This window comes from Monodon monoceros, unplaced genomic scaffold (assembly GCF_005190385.1).
Source record: "Monodon monoceros isolate NGI ecotype Baffin Bay Population unplaced genomic scaffold, NGI_Narwhal_1 Super_Scaffold_7, whole genome shotgun sequence".
Lineage (NCBI taxonomy): Eukaryota > Metazoa > Chordata > Mammalia > Artiodactyla > Monodontidae > Monodon > Monodon monoceros.
In genome coordinates, this window is record NW_021703784.1 from 102,348,718 (window position 1) to 102,364,171 (window position 15,454).

General features: G+C 58.9%; 1 protein-coding gene across 1 annotated transcript; it reads right to left on the reverse strand.

The window, feature by feature from the left end:
• Positions 1-2,207: 2,207 nt before the first annotated feature.
• UNC93B1 (unc-93 homolog B1, TLR signaling regulator) lies at positions 2,208-12,746 on the reverse strand. The gene is made up of 11 exons (XM_029208126.1): positions 12,601-12,746; positions 12,289-12,430; positions 11,547-11,700; positions 9,058-9,219; positions 8,722-8,854; positions 8,277-8,370; positions 7,597-7,721; positions 6,904-7,086; positions 5,775-6,048; positions 3,806-3,924; positions 2,208-2,964 (listed from the first exon to the last, which is right to left on the reverse strand). Exons 1-11 carry the CDS (start codon positions 12,694-12,696, stop codon positions 2,641-2,643), a joined length of 1,806 nt encoding a protein of 601 aa, XP_029063959.1. The 5' UTR covers positions 12,697-12,746; the 3' UTR covers positions 2,208-2,640.
• Positions 12,747-15,454: the final 2,708 nt, after the last annotated feature.

Genomic DNA, 15,454 nt, shown 5'->3' on the forward strand with positions numbered 1-15,454 from the left:
TGATCAGAAGCCACGCTCCCTCCGTGTGCCTGGGCCACGCTTTCATTTGCTCATCACCGGAAATGACTCTGAAATGAGACCAGTTGTAGAACCATCCTCATCCCCTCCCCCACCTTGACCGGCATGCCCAGGGGCCCACACGCTTCCAAATGGCACCCTGCCCTGCATTCACAGGCCTATTGCCCAAGCATCTGGTTGCCCATCTCTGACTGGAATTTAGCTGGAATCCTGCCAGGAGAATGTTGCCACATCTACCGTCAGAGAAGCTCCGTTCCATGCCAGCGGCTGGTGGGGAACCGGAAGGACAGAGTGCTGGTCACACCGCATGACCAGTCTTGGTCTGTTTGTCACCGAAAGTCTGTGTATGAGGCAGGCAGTTTTCAGCCCTTCATCTGTCTGAGTCTAGAGACCACCTGGTAGGGAGGCTGGGGAGAGGAGACCTATGGCCTTCACTGTCCCCTGTGACTGCAAGACCCCCGAATCTGCCAAAAACAACTTGGCAACTAGTTCATGTTGGTTCGCAGCAGACCCTGGGGGTTCCCTTCCCAGGCATCACAGACCATAGGTTTAATCGCCTTCCCTAGGCTGGGTCCAAAAAGGATCCCGCCGGTTCTCTGGACAAGGTGGGGGGTGGAGGCACGGGGTCCAACGAGGGACTCACTATAAGTTACTCTGCGCCAGCCCTGGGCTAACAAGAGCCAAACTTGCCCTGTTCATGGAACCCTCAGTGTCTCAGGAGTTTTTTCATGGTGCTCCTAGGCCAAAAGAAATATCTAACTGTTCTATTTGTGAGTTATTTTAGGTCCAACCAATAAGTACTTAGGTTCTAATAACTTAGTAGTCACTTAGAAAATGTAACACACACCAAGAGAAAGAAAAATGGTGTTTATTTCATTCTTTAATAACCACCACGGCTTACTAATTGGCCGTGTGCACTGGCCAGCTTCTCAAACCTTGGAATCAGACTGGAGACCCCCGGCCTCACTTCCTATTCCACAGTGATTTTCACTTTTTATCCCCAAACCACAGGAAACCCAGCTTCTCAAAGACATGACATGAAAGGATCGTGGTGTGATCTAACAGTGAAACTGTGGACCGCCTGAACCTATTAATTTGCTCAGAGTGGGTAGATGTCCAAATTTTAGAAAAGCTCCAATATCCTCTGTGCCCTTGTGAGTTTCCTGCAGGGCCTGGGGACCTTGGTGCCACCACAGATACACTTTACCGAGGAGGAAACTGTGGCTCAGACGGCCGACCCCCTGCCTGAGGTCGCAGAGCCTGGCTCCGGGGCCCCCGATGAGGCTGCTGGAACCAAACTAAGAAGAATGTATGAGGCAGAGGAGAGAGGGGGCCGCCGTTTACACATGGAAGAATCTAGGAGACCTGACGCTGAAGTGGGTGTAGACCAGGGTCTGGCAGTCAGCCAGGGGTGGAGGGCGTGTGAGGAGTGAGGAATGGTGTGGCCCCCAGCTTTGGTGGTACGGATCTGGGGCACAGTTGGGGGCTCCAGGACCCTCCTGTGGCCCCCTTGCCTGTCCTCACCCCACCGTTAAAAGCTCTTCACAGTGGGACCTCAGTTCCCTCTCCCCACGGTGGGGGGCGCCCTCGGGCTGTAGGGGTCGGGCCCTCCCACCAGCCTCTGCATCCCTCACGGGCATCACAGCTGAGGCTGTAGCCCAGAGACATCAGTAGCCAAGTTTACCTGGGCTCAGACATCTATGCCCCAGGCCCACACTGGACACGGGGTGACCTGCACTCACCTCAGAAGTGGACTTGGCCCCCAAAGGAGTCCCTTAGGGAGCTGTGGGCAGAAGCGTCCCAAGGGATTAAAAAAAAAAAAGGATGGGGGTGGGCAGGAGGGCTGGGGACGCTTGAGGAGGGGGCAGCGGGACCTGGGTTTCCGGACTTCGTCCCATCTTCTAGACTGACGAGGGACTGGCAGCCCCATCTCACTCCGCTGCGGTCCCTACAGACCACCCAGAGCGCTTCTTTGTCCTGAGCTGATCGGGTGCGGCTGGCAGAAGCCGGCTGGTGTGGGGAGGGGTGGTGCCTCCGGGAGCCAGGACAGCCTGGTGGGCGGGTCTTAAGGGACCACCCCGCCCCCCCACCCCCGGATCAAGGCAGACGGCCACAGCGCCCAAAGGGCCGGGTCAGCCAGGCACACACCCCGGGTGGTCAATGTCCTCCCACGGCAGGAGACTTCCGGATCAGGACAATACACAAATCTCTTTATTGCTCATGTTCTTAAAGTCGTACCTCTTGGCGGACCCTGGGGATAGGATGTGCAAAGCGGGCGACGCACACGGCCCAGGCCTGCAGCCGAGAGCTGGGACGGGACTGGCGGGGTCCCAGCCCCGGGCTGGGCCCGGTAGGGGGTCGCGGAGAGCGGCCCCTGGGGTCGGAAGAGGGTTTCGGCTGTGCGGTCCCTAGGCACTCTGGGCCTGGCCAAGAGGTCTCAAGGCCCCACCCTCCCTTGGAGGGGGCTGCGGGGAGGATCCCAAGCTCCAGGGGCCCGGGGCTCTGGGAGGGCCGTTCCTGAACCCCGGGGTGGGCCAAGGGTCTTTCCAGAAGTTGGCGCTGAATCATAGGGGCCCCGACCCGAGACGCATTAAACCGAGGCCGGCGATCAGGCTTGGCCCCTCACTGCTCCTCGGGCCCATCGCCTCCCAGCGCCTGTTCATAGGGGCAGGGCCGGCGGCAGAGACCGGCTGGTTTGGGGCCGGGCTCTGGCCCCACGGGCCGCGCCTCCTCCTCCACGCAGTCCCCCCGGCCGCCGCCGCGCTCGCCCTCTGTGTCGCTCTCGTCAGAGTTGTCCTCCTCCAGGTAGCGGTAGCCGCGCACCTTGTGCTGGGGCCGCGGGATGCGGGGCTGGCGCGGGACCACGCCCCGCCGCAGCTTCTGCTCCATCCACAGGTACGAGGCTGCCGCCGTCACCAGCGTCACCAGCAGCACCGTCAGCTTAGCCTGGGCACACAGGGAGGGATGCGGCGGACTCGCGGGCAGCCAGTCCTGCACCCTCCCCGTCCAGCCCCTCACCCCAATAAGCCCACTCCCATCTGGGACTTGAGCCCCACAGCTCCTCTGCTGTCCTGCCCTCCTCCTGGGAGCCGCCCCGCCACCCATGCTTCCTGGGCACCCTCCTGCCCAGCCCTGTCCCTTATGGTCACCCTATCCATCAGGGCCTCGGTTTCCCTAACTGTAATGATAATCCCTTTGCCTCACAGGGTAGATGTGAAGGGAGGCCTGGCCCTCCCTTGCCAGAGCTTAGATTACTCTGTCCCTTACACGTGGGATCATAAGTAATGCTTCTTAGAGGTTTTGACTGTAACAGGCAGTCAGAAATAATTGTAAATAACTCAGTACGTACACACATATTCACAGGCATACTCCCTGCTATTCCCTATTCTATCTCATTTTTTTAAAAGTTGGCCGGAACCTGCTAAACTGACCCACCAGTAGGTGAGAGCAGAGGACGAGGACCCCTGAGAGCCAAGAAGGGAGACAGACCCTCGGCATCCATCTCAGAGCCCAACATCTAGAGAACAGGTTACCAAACTACCCACAAGGCGGCTGGGATGTGCCCACAAGTAGAGAGCAAACTGTGAATCCTTTCAGAAATGGGTAAACTGAGGCCTGCAGGAGGGGAAGCGGTAAGTAATAAGCCAGTGATGGGTGTGGGGCCGCCCAGTGGACTTGGCCCAGGACCTGGCCTGGGGCAGTGGTGCCCTTCAGGGGCTGTGACACCAGGGCGGGCACTCAGGAAGTTTCTGTTGTCTAGGGGGTCGAGTGGGGGAGGGGCACTCACCTTCATGGGCAGGCTTGAGCCCAAGTAGACTGCGAAGATGGCTATGGCCTGCCACCAGTGGTAGATGGTGAAGATGAAGTCTTGCCTCTCCTTGTCCTCGTACAGGATTCCCAGGAGTGCTGCAGGTGGGCAGGATGGGGCAGAAAGGGGAGAGGTGCCAGCTGGGGCCCAGAGCTGCTGTTCTTCCACTAGTGACCCCCGATGCCCTGTGCTGGTCCCAGCCCTTGGCAGGAGTGCCTAGAAAGCCGCTGTAAACCAGTCCTGGCTGGCCCCCTAGTGTACACACTGGTTATCATGTTGCCTGGGAGCTGAGCAGAGGCTGGAGCAGCTGGCCCCCCTGCTGGGATGCAACGGGCCTGCTCTGGGACCCATCTGTGGCCTCAGAAGTGGGAAGTTCTGTGAGCAGTCACATCCTGCCTTCTTCCGAACCCCAGGCATGCAGTGCCAGGCCTGCAGGGGCTGTTTTTCCTCACCCAGGGCTCAGGGAGAGCAAATCGCTGTAGCAACAAGCTTTCTGCAAATCAAACCTGAAGCTGGGAGGAATTTGTTTCCCAAAGCATCCTCCCCTGGGTGGGGCAGAAAGAGCCTTGGACAGGGAATCAGGAGACTCAGATTCCACTCTCAGGACTGAAAGGTGGAGAGAGTTGGCACAGAGATATGGATTCAGATGTTGGGTCTGTGGGTGACTCGGGGTAAGTGAACTCCCCAGAGCCACTTTTCTCATCTGTAAAATGAGATGACACGTACATGCTGTGCTGTGAGGTTTTAATGGGAGAAAGCCTGCACAGCACCTGCCGAATTGTACCCTCGCCAGCCACTCAGGACATTGACACTCCCATCTGAGGTCCTGCAGTGCGACTGTACCCCATGGGGGTGCTGTGAAGGGACACGGAGCGCCCCCCCCCCCGCCGGGGGTGGGGCATAAGAGGAGGGAGTAAGCGGAGCTGGGCAGAAGAGGATGCTGGGATCTGGCCCAAGTCCAGACATATCATGGGCTCAAGGTCCAGAGGCAAAACAGCCAGGACAGTGTGGTCCAGGGTGTGGGGCTCCATCCCCTGTGGCAGATATAGTGTCTGATTCTCTCTCTCGGATGTTGGGTGCTGAGGTTGCCTGAACCATCCCCTGCCCAGCCCGCAGCAGGCATGACCTCCACCATGCCATATAGGGGTGATGCTCAAAACTGCTAACGGCACCGGCCCATCAGAACAGGTGCCAATGTGGGAGACCCAAATGGCTGCACCCATGTGTACCAGCTGCCTGTCACTGGCAAAGGCTCACCTGTGGGCCCAGACCGTCACACAGATGAACTCTGTCCCACCCCCTCCTTTCTGCAATCAGGGCCCCAGGCCCCAGTGCCTCCACCCTAGCAGCCCAGACTTGGGGCCTGGACTCCGCTACTCTGAAGGTTGCTGTTGGGATCTTACAGCCTGCTTCCAGCTCCTCTCCATAAAAATGCCATATGTGCACTTTCCCCCTGGGGTGTGGACAGGGCCACCTGCTGCGTCCCATGCTCCCTGGGGCACAGACCCTGACACCTGCTTCCAGTGTCACAAAAATTATGCCAGGCTGCGCCCTGTCCCCTGGTATGAAACGAGGCATCCCCAATGTGTTTTTTTCCACTGTCCCTAAGAGGGGTCCACAGAACCCCATATCCAGCCCATGGAGCCACGAGATCTCACCCTGACTCCCATGCCCACCCTGGGGGTCCACAGGATGTCCATGGCGTGCCTCGAGGGTGTTCACAGCCCTCCTCATCTGTCCCCACAGTGTCCACGGGACTTCCTTCCACCCCTAGAGTGCACACAGGGATCCCCACCTACCTCCACCAAGTGCACGGGACCCCATAACAGCCCTCCAGTGTGCCCATCAACCCCATGTCTGTCCCTGGGATGTCTGTGCTCCCCGCAACCGCCCTGAGGAAGCCCCAGGGTCCCCTGCCCAGCCATCCAGGGCCCAAGGCTATACTCACTGCTAAGTCCCGTCTTGTTGAGGGCACTGCCCACACCCCAGAGCACGGCTACTGCATAGAGGACCCCGATGTGTTGCAGGACCCGGGGCGCGGGGGCCCAGAAAAAGAGGCTGACAGTGAGCAGTAGGTGCAGCCCAGCCCCGGCCACCAGGGGCGCCGGGCGCGGCAGCCACAGCCCCAGCAGGCCCAGTGCCGAGGCGGCCGAGGCACCCAGGCTATAAGCCACAAGGACGTACGCCAGGCGTTCCAGCCCCACCGAGCACACGCCATAGCCCTGGGGGAACAGAGGTGAGGGTTGGAGGTCAGCCGGCCCAGGCTCCGGCCCTCCCCACGAGGTCTCACTTCAGGCCACGTCCTGCCCTCTCTAGGCCACCGCAGGGCCAGCTTCCTCCGAGGCTTGTGGGAAGGTTACTCGGGGACAGACAGTGAGAAAATGCTTGGACAGTGTCCCCAGACACCAAGGCTGAAACCCGCATGGAGCCAAACACTTGATGGCTGTTATCCCATCTCAACAGTGCAACTCCTCTGGAAGTCAGCATGGCCATTAGAGACTTCACAGATGAGGAAACAGGCTCAGAGAGGTGAAAGTAACTTTCCCAAGGTAGGGGCGGGATGGGGGGAGAGAGGGAAAAGGAGGAGGGGAATATCCGGGCCTACAATTGTCCCTTGGTGTCTGTGGGGGATTGGTTCCAGGACGCTTCGCGGACACTAAAACCTGAGGATGCTCAAGTTCCTTATATAAAATGGGGGTAATACAGGCTTCCCTGGTGGCGCAGCGGTTGAGAGTCCGCCTGCCGATGCAGGAGACACGGGTTCGTGCCCCGGTCCGGGAAGATCCCACATGCCGCGGAGCGGCTGGGCCCGTGAGCCATGGCCGCTGAGCCTGCGCGTCCGGAGCCTGTGCTCCACAACGGGAGAGGCCACAACAGTGAGAGGCCCGCGTACCGCAAAAAAAAAAAAAAAAAAGGGGTAGTACAGTGGGCCCTCCGGATCCTCAAATGCAGAGGGCCCCCTGTACTTGTACATACTTATACATATATATTCAAAACTTATTCGTTGTTATTCTGTGATTCAAATTTAACGGACGTCGTGTAATTTTATCTGGCAACGCTCTTCAGGCTGCCCTTACCAGGGCGAGACCAGTGCAGGCAAAGAGCACCTCGAAGCCGCTGTAGATAAAGAAGGGCACGAGGTGGCGCAGGCGGAAGTCGCGCACGTGCTTGAAGGGCAGCTGGAAAATGTTGCCCCAGCCCACGCTGCGCAGGTCTATCTCTTCCGTGGGCCGGTACGCCGCGCCGCAAAGGCCCAGCACCTGCAGGCAAGGAGGTGCGGGAGGGGGGCGGGCAGCCGGGCATCCTGGTCCCGCCCCCGGGACCCAGCCCCGCCCCCAGGCAAATCCACAGATGAGCCTCCCAGCCCTGCCTCCAGCCCGAAGACACGACCTAGTCACGCCCCCAACGCCTCAGCTCTGCCTCCTGGCCCCACCCCCAGGTTGGAGCCATACCTTCTGACCCTCGGCCCTAGATCCAGCCCGTGTCACAGCCAATCCTCTAGGACCCTGTCTTCAGCTCGACCCCGGACCAGGCCTGGACCCCCTCTTACTGGCCTCTGGGATTCCAATTCCTCTCTCAGTCCGCAGGCACCAGCCACACCTCGAGCCTCAAGCCCAGATCCTTGGCTCAGGCCCCCTCCCCAGGACTCAGCCCTAACTCTGGACTCAGAACAAGCCTCCGGCCCGCCCTCCGCGCGCCCAGCCCGCATTCCTCTCTCCCCGCCACGGTCCCCAGATCTGACCCCATCACACCCCCAACCCGGGCCGCACCAGCAGCATGGCCAGGAAGGCCACCGCCATGAGCACGCTCTCCACCACGATGAGGTTTCGGCTCCGCGGCAGTGTCCGCAGAACCGTCTTGTTGAAGCCGGTGAGGATGCCCTGGCTGTTTGTGCCTGAGAAAGGGGAGGGTGGGGGGCATCGTGAGGCAGGGAGCAGGGCACACTGTCAGCTGGGCCACAAATAAACGCAGCAAAGCAGGCAGGTGAGGGGAGGGTTAGCGGGGGTGGGCAAGAACCCTGCCGGCAAAGGCAGGGTTCCTTTGGGAAGCACTTTGGAGGTGAGGGCCACTGGGGCTGAAAGCACCTCCCCTCCCTCCTGCCCTATTGCCCTGAGGCTGCCGTGGGAGCCAGTCCACCTCCCACCTCCATACATTTGCCCTGCATTGAGGGTATACTTGGCCCTGAGAGACCCCCCAGGCAGCCTCAGCCCAGATGGCACCTCCTCCAGGCAGCCTTCCCTGATGCACCCCACCACCACCCCAGGCTGGATCAGATGTCCTAACGACAAGGCCCTGTGCCTCGGTCATCAGAGCTGTAGGACATCAGGCTCTCAGCCCTGAGCCCTGTGAGCGAGGGCATCCTTTCTGCCCTTGAGGGCCCAGTGTCTGCTGGGTGACTCAGTGGGGGAGGTGAGCAGACCTTAGGGACCCCACCCCCATGAGCACTAACCGCAGTTCTGCACTTTGTATAGCGTGTGGTTCAGGTCATACAGGTAATGGTTCAGGAAGTAGATCATGGGCAGCTGGGCGCAGGCAAAGCTCAGCTGTGGGCAGAAGGGCAGCTTGGGTCAGGCTTGGGGCATGGAACCGGGCAAGGAGCACAGGCACAATCTGGGAGCGGGTCTGGGCACAGCCTTGGGGGAACAGGAGCCCTCCCACCTCTCGGGGGGCAGCCTGGTGGGGGGGGGGGGGTGCCCAGTGCAGGAGGACTTCCTCCTGGTCAGCGCTGTAGACAGGGAGGGAATGAGGTCTCTGTCACCAGAGGTAAGCAAACAGGAGTTGGCTCAAAAAAGGGCAGTGGGATTAGAGGGCTGAAAAGACTGTGGAATGGGCTCCAATATGTGATTCTGGGCCTGGAATACCCCACCCCCAGTGTCCCCACACACGGCACTCACGTGGAAGAAGCTGTAGAAGATGGCCTGGAAGACCAGGAGGTAGGGTGCGTGGGAGCCCCGAGGCGGGCGCTGCTGGGGGCCCTGTTCGTCCTGCTCTTTGTAGTGGGAGTACTCGTAGTATTTCTGGGCCATCCTGGACCACAAAGGAGAGAAGGCTCTCCCCAGCCCAACCTCTGCACCCAGGCTTATGGACTGGCCAGCCAATGTCTCATGAACAGGAAAACTGAGGCCCAGAGGGTGGATGGGGCTGGTCCAAGGTCCCCAAGACGAGGTGGGCAACACAGGAGAGGCTCTGCCAGGTCTCCAGTCTCCCACCCTGCTGCCCACCAGGCTCACCTGGTGATGTAGTTGCCCATGGAGGCCCAAAGAGGCACAATGGCCATGCCCAGGGCCACAGCTGAGGGCACAAGCGTGTAGTAGCGCTCCCAGTAGTTGGTGGAGACAAAGAGGGCGTAGATGCCCACAGCCAGGAACATCATCCACTTGGTGCCAAAAAACCTGCGAGCAGTAGGAAGGATGAGGATGCTGGTACCGCGTGCCCGTCCAGACCGCTGCAGCCCGAAAGCAGCGTGGCCACAACTCCAGGCCCCAGCTCCTGAGGCTGTATGAGGTGGGGAGGGACCCCTGGCCTTGGAGTCGAGGGTCCCAAGAGTCTCAGAGACATGGACTTGCTGGTGGCCTCAGGGGAGCCACTCTAACCAGACACCTGTAATGTGGGCTCTGCCCCAACCTCGAGCCTCTCACGGCCACTGCAGGGATAGAGGAGATAAAGCGGGGAGAGGGTGTCATGAGTCAGTGGCCCTTGGGCACATGCAACCCTCATTTGTGTCCTGGGCTGACTCGCCAGCCCCCCTTCTCCACCCACGTGCAGTGACTACAGGACCCAGGTGAACAGCTGAGGGACTTGTCCCAAGCTGGGACTGAGGACCAGGGAGAGGAACCCTGGCGCCCCTTCCCCTCTGCACTTTGCCCTTTCAGTCCACTGTGGTCAGTCGGGAAGTTTCTTGTAGAACAACGGCCTCACTGGCTCTGGGAGAATGTTGCACCGTGTTAGAGGCAGGTTGACGAGTGACAGGATAAGGGCCCATTCAGGGCACTGGAGGCTGATCAGGCTAGACACAACCATCGCGGTCTTTGGGTTGGTTTTGTTTTGGGTTCTGTTTGTTTGAATATTTGTGCTCATTATTTCCTTTCTTTGTCTGAGTTTCCAGGAAGCTCAAAGCTCAATGACTCTGGTTTTCTGATACAATTACTTTCTCTTCTATTGCAGGGTCCTGCTTCTTTACCTATCCTTATCTTGCCATATAATAAATTGACAGGCAGCCTCCTCTGATCTATTTGGGGAAGGGCACCCAAACTGCACTGTAAATTTTGAAACAGCAAAAAGTAAAAATACTAGCACTCATTGCTGGTGAGGCTGTGGTTTTAAAAAGAACACATACAGCCGGAGGTCATGCAGATGGTACAGCCCTTTGGAAAGTCAGCCTGGTGGTTTGGGTTGGGGGGCAAGCATGGGGTTTGGAGTCACTGCCTGGGTTCAGACCTTCAATCTGCCAGTTGCTGCCTGTGGGAATGGGTTCAACCTCTTGGTCTCCCTGTGTCTAAGATCAGAGCGTCCACCTTGGATTGTAGGGAATGCGATACGCTTATAAAACGCCCAGCAAACAGGAAATGAAATGAGTTTGCCATTAATAATACTGCTAGGTTTCAAGAGCCATAAAGCCTTTTATATGCTTCTGACCTAGTAAGGGCAGTTCTGAGAGTTTATTCTAGGAGGCTTCCCTTCTTTCCTTCTTCCTTCCTTCCTCCCTCCCTCCCTTTCTTTCTCTCTCTCTCTTTCTTTCTTTAATTTTAAGATGAGGAAACAGCCAGAAGCATAAAGGGAACGTGCAAAAAAGAAGAGGGAGCCGCAATGTCCAGCCCTGAGCCACAGGTCAGTGCCCCCACGTCTGCAGAAGATGCTAACATCATGAAAGTCCCCACTGTGAAGCAGGCCAAGATGTGTGCAGTGAAAAGAACGCAAAAGTGACACTGCACATGCACACATGCACGCCCATACACGTACTCCAGTTGACAAGGACAGAAATGTTATCCACGAATGCCGCTGGGAAAACAAAGTCAGCTGATTGCCTGGAGGGCTTGGGAGGGGTTTTCTTTTTTCTGATTTCAATTACGATTCTAATGTTGTTTGTGCGATTGTGATAAAAGAGTTTGAGGGGGTTGTTATTGTTTCGGAAAGACAGGGGAACTCATCTAATGTGTCCACTGATCTCTGGGTCCCGTCTGAGCACAGATCTACTGCCTGGCGGTAGGATACTTGCGGAGGGCATTTTTGTACTGCACCAGATGCCACTAAGGCTCAGGTATGGAGGAGACCCCCTGGGGCGCCGGCCCAGCCACACCCTTTTTAGTGAGAAATGTCCCTCAACACTGCCACAGCTGGTTGGGCTCCCGGTGCGTTCCTGGGCTTTGCTGGCTGATCAGATTCTCTCCAGAAACTCCACAGCCCTGATCTCAAAAGGTCATTGTAGCTCCAGGCCACAAAGGAGGGCATGAAGATGATGCCACATGGGGGTACAGGCAATCTGAGGGGAGGAGCCTGAGTGAATTTCTGTTGCTTGAAACCCAAGGTGCCTTGGTTGCAAAGCTCTTGTTTCTTTCCCAAACCTGGGTTTCACCCCTTCTCTCTCACCCGTCCAGGTAGGCAAGTTCTCTCCCCACCCCACCCCCAAGAACACCAGGGCAGCTGGAGACCCCATGTCCACCAGCCCTCGCACCCCTTCCAGATCAGGGAGGCAGCCCTCATAGAGACAGCAGTGTCACACCTGATGAGCACAGGTGTGTAGAGCAGGGCCACGATGGGGGTCACGTTGATGCCCATCAGCATCTTGCTGTCGATGTCAGGCAGCCCCATGTTGCCGTATTTCACCTCCCGGTAGGTCTCATCGTAGTGCAGGATCAGCTGCATCTGCAGAAGGCCTGGGTACAGGGAGCAGGCATGGAGGGGGCGACCTGGCTCTGGGGGCAACCAAGCAGAGGCTGGAACGCAAGCCTGGCACCAAAGGGATCCCCGACTCCAATGCCTATGAGGACAGAGGGGAAGCCCAGGCTGGGCCAAGAGTCCTACCTGCCAGTGGCCACGACAGCGACTTGAATCCAGACCCCCGCCCCGCCCCCGCCCCCCCCTCCCTCCGCCAGCCACTTGGACCTCAGCGCCCCTGATTCCGAAGGCAGCAGACCTGCCCAGGGCGCCCAGGGCCTGCCCACACACTCACGAAGCCTGTGGCTGGGCCCCGGGGACACTGCACCGTCCCCCCATGTGCGGAGGCCGCAGCTGCAGCTGTGAGAGCGCAGAAGGAGAAGTGAAAGAGGAAGGGAGCCGACTGGCCCCAAGGTTTCCCTTTCCCTGAGAAACCTCAGGTCTGGGGAGGGGCGCGCGGGCGGAAGGGGAAAGACTTGGGTCCCAGCGCAGAACCCGCCGGGCCGTGCCACCTCGCCTGGCCCGGGGCGGAACGGCGTGGCCAGAGGCCCATCCCGCCAACCCGCGGGGCGCAGCGGGCCGCCTACCCAGGTAGACGCCGTAGGTGAGCATGCCGCCCGCACTGGCCGCCAGCACGTTCGTGAGCACGCCGAGCCGCTTGCGGCGGTAGTAGCGGCGCTCCTCCTCCTGCTCGTTGTAGTTGGGGTACGCGCCCACCAGCTCGTCCAGCTGCGGGGCACGACGGCGCTCGAACCCGGCCACTGCACCCCCAGAGCCCCGCGTCCATCCCCGGCCGCCCCCGGCACCCGCCCTGGCCCTGGAGCCGCATCCCGCTCCCGCGGGGGAGACCCCGGCCCTCCCGGTCCCCGGGCCGCCACGCCTTTCCCGTCCCCGCTCACCGGGGCCTCGGGCCCGTCTGGGACCCCGAGTTGGTCCTCATCGCCCTGCGCACCCACGGCCCCCGCCACTGGATAGAGCTGCGGCTCCGCCTCCATGGCTGGACCAGCCGGAGGACTAGTCCGGCAGCGGCCCGCCACTTCCTCCGGGCGCCGGGACCTGCCTCGCCCCGCCCCGGGGCCCACCTCCTCCACGAGGGAAGGGCCTGGCGCCGCTGGGGGCGTGCCCAGCGCGTGTGCGTGTGCGTGTGCGTGTGTGTAGGGGAGCGCCCGTGTGTCCATCGCCGGCCTCAGGAATGCCAGGTGCGAGTTGGAATCCCAGCTCTGCCACTTCCCGGTATTGTAACTTTGGGGATTAACTCCACTTCTCTGTGCCTCGTTTCCTCACCTGTAAATCAGGGATACTCAGCACGACTTCCAAGGGCTCTTTCGGGATTACTGAGTTAATGCAAAGCCTTAGGAAAAGTGCCAGGCCCATAATAACTCCCCTGAGCCTTACCACTGTCACGTCATCCCTACCCCACCTCCAGCCCTACCCCTACCACTGTCATCCCTGACCCATTTGGTGTGTTTGCAGGTCAGCAAAGAGCCCTCATAGCGGGGGGGGGGGGGGGGGGGGGGGAGGGCTCCCACCACAGGACTTGGCAGCCCGTGCCCGCCTCCCGCTCACCCTGAGCTTCCTCTGGGCACCCGTAAGTGGGAGCTCTGGCAGGGCCCCTGGGAGGCCGAGATTGTGGGGGCTGCCGGACTGCAGGGGGGTGACCCCCCCCCACACACACACACCACCCTGCAGTAGGGACCAGAGCCTCCTGCCCCTGCCTGACTGGGCCCTGGGTCTGGGGCTGCAGTGAGAGCCCATGAAATTTCTGCTTTGCTCGAGCTGACACTCCACAGCTCTGGGTGTCACACTGGTTAGAAGTACTCTGGGAAGCTTTTAAAAATATTGGTTTCAGGATAGTCTCCTCAACAAATGGTGTCGGGAAAACTGGATAACCACATGCCCAGAATGAAATGGGACCTCTGTCGCACAGTACGCACAGAAATTAACTTGAAATGGATCAAAGACACATAAGACCCCATAACCTAAAACTCCTAGAAGAAAACACAGTAGCTCCTCAACATGGGTCTTGGTAATGATTTCTCAGACACGACATCAAAAGCATGACAAACAAAAGAAAAAACAAGTGGGACTACATCAAACTTAAAATTTCTACACTGCAAAAGAAATAATTAAAATAAAAGGGCAACCTATGGAATGTGGGAGAATATTTACAAACTATGCATCTAATAAGGGGTTAATATCCAAAATACAAAAAAGGAATTCATACAACTCAATAACAACAACAACAAAAACCGATTTAAAAATGTGTAGAGGGGGCTTCCCTGGTGGTGCAGTGGTTAAGAATCCACCTGCCAATGCAGGGGACACGGGTTCGAGCCCTGGTCCGGGAAGATCCCACATGCCGCGGAGCAACTAACCCCACACGCCACAACTACTGAAACCCGTGTGCCACAACTACTGAGCCCGCGTGCTGCAACTACTGAGCCCACGCGCCTAGAGCCCGTGCTCTGCAACACGGGAAGCCACTGCAATGAGAAGCCCGCGCGCAGCAACCAAGACCCAATGCAGCCAAAAATTAATTAATTAATTTTTAAAAATTACCCAGTTCCTCTCCTTCCCCCCCCCACTCTGAACAATGCACAAGCTGTTCCTTCCGGTTGGAGAGCCCCTTCCCCTGCTCCTTCCAGGAGGGGTCCTTCCCGGGCGGGTAAATGGCTGACAAATATCCCCCCAGAAGGGCTGCTGGGAAGGTGGAGAGCTGGCCGTGTGGAGGGTATGAATTTACAGAGGCTCCTGGCTGCAAGGTGGTGGAACTTTCTCCAGACCGTGCCCAGGTGCAGATGTGAGTAAAGCAGACAGGTGGAGTCAGGCAGGCAGGACCTGGCAGTGGGAGACATGGAAGGAGCAAGAGAGAGGGCGGGGCCCAAGGTGGTCCAGAGGCAAGGAGGAGGCGGGAGAGCAGGGATGCAGTGGGCACCGGGGGGGCTGTGGTCAGAGAGTGGACGCAGGGCTCATTACCTTGGGAGCTGACAAAGTCCAGGGTATGGTCATGGCACGGGGTGGGGAAGGATGATGAGGTCCAGGAGGTCATGGGGCTTGGGGCACACGCAGGCAGTGGACTTTGCCGCCCCCAGGAGGACGCAGTCCTGTAGAACTGAGCGGGCGGGCAGGAGACCAGGCCGGAGGGGAAGGTAGCTGTCCGAGGCGGCCGGTGTGACCGCAGAGGGTGGGTGAGGAGGACACCAGGGAGGAGCCCTGACCCCTCCTAAGAGGGCACCCTCCTGAAACCGTATCAGAAAGGGGGCCCCTGGGCCTGGGTGGAGACTGGCATCTGTGGTCTGGAAATGACCTCCCTGTCTGCCACCTTCTGCACCTGCGGCAGTTATGGAAAGAAATCCCTCAGCCAAGTGCACCTGGCTCCTCCAGATCCTTGGACAGAGAACGGAGAACCTGGGACGAGCCAGGGAGGAAGGGTGGGGGAAGGGCCCTCTTGCCATGCAGCGGGGTCCCCAGGGTGCCCGGTCTTGTCTGGGCGTTAGTGTGGGAAGCCCCCTCACCTCATCTTCCCTCACCCCAATATTTCCTCCCTTGCAAAACAGGAGTAGGTGAAAAAGGCTTCTGCACACTGAAAACAGGATGGAGGGGGCCAGCCTAGGGGCCAGGAGGAAGAGAAGCATCTTAGAGGCCAGAGGAGACCTTTAGGGGCAAGAGAGGGGAGTGTGACACCTGTCAATGAAAAAATAATCAATAAACAATCTGTAATGGGAATAGAATAGAGTTTTATTTGAGCCAAAC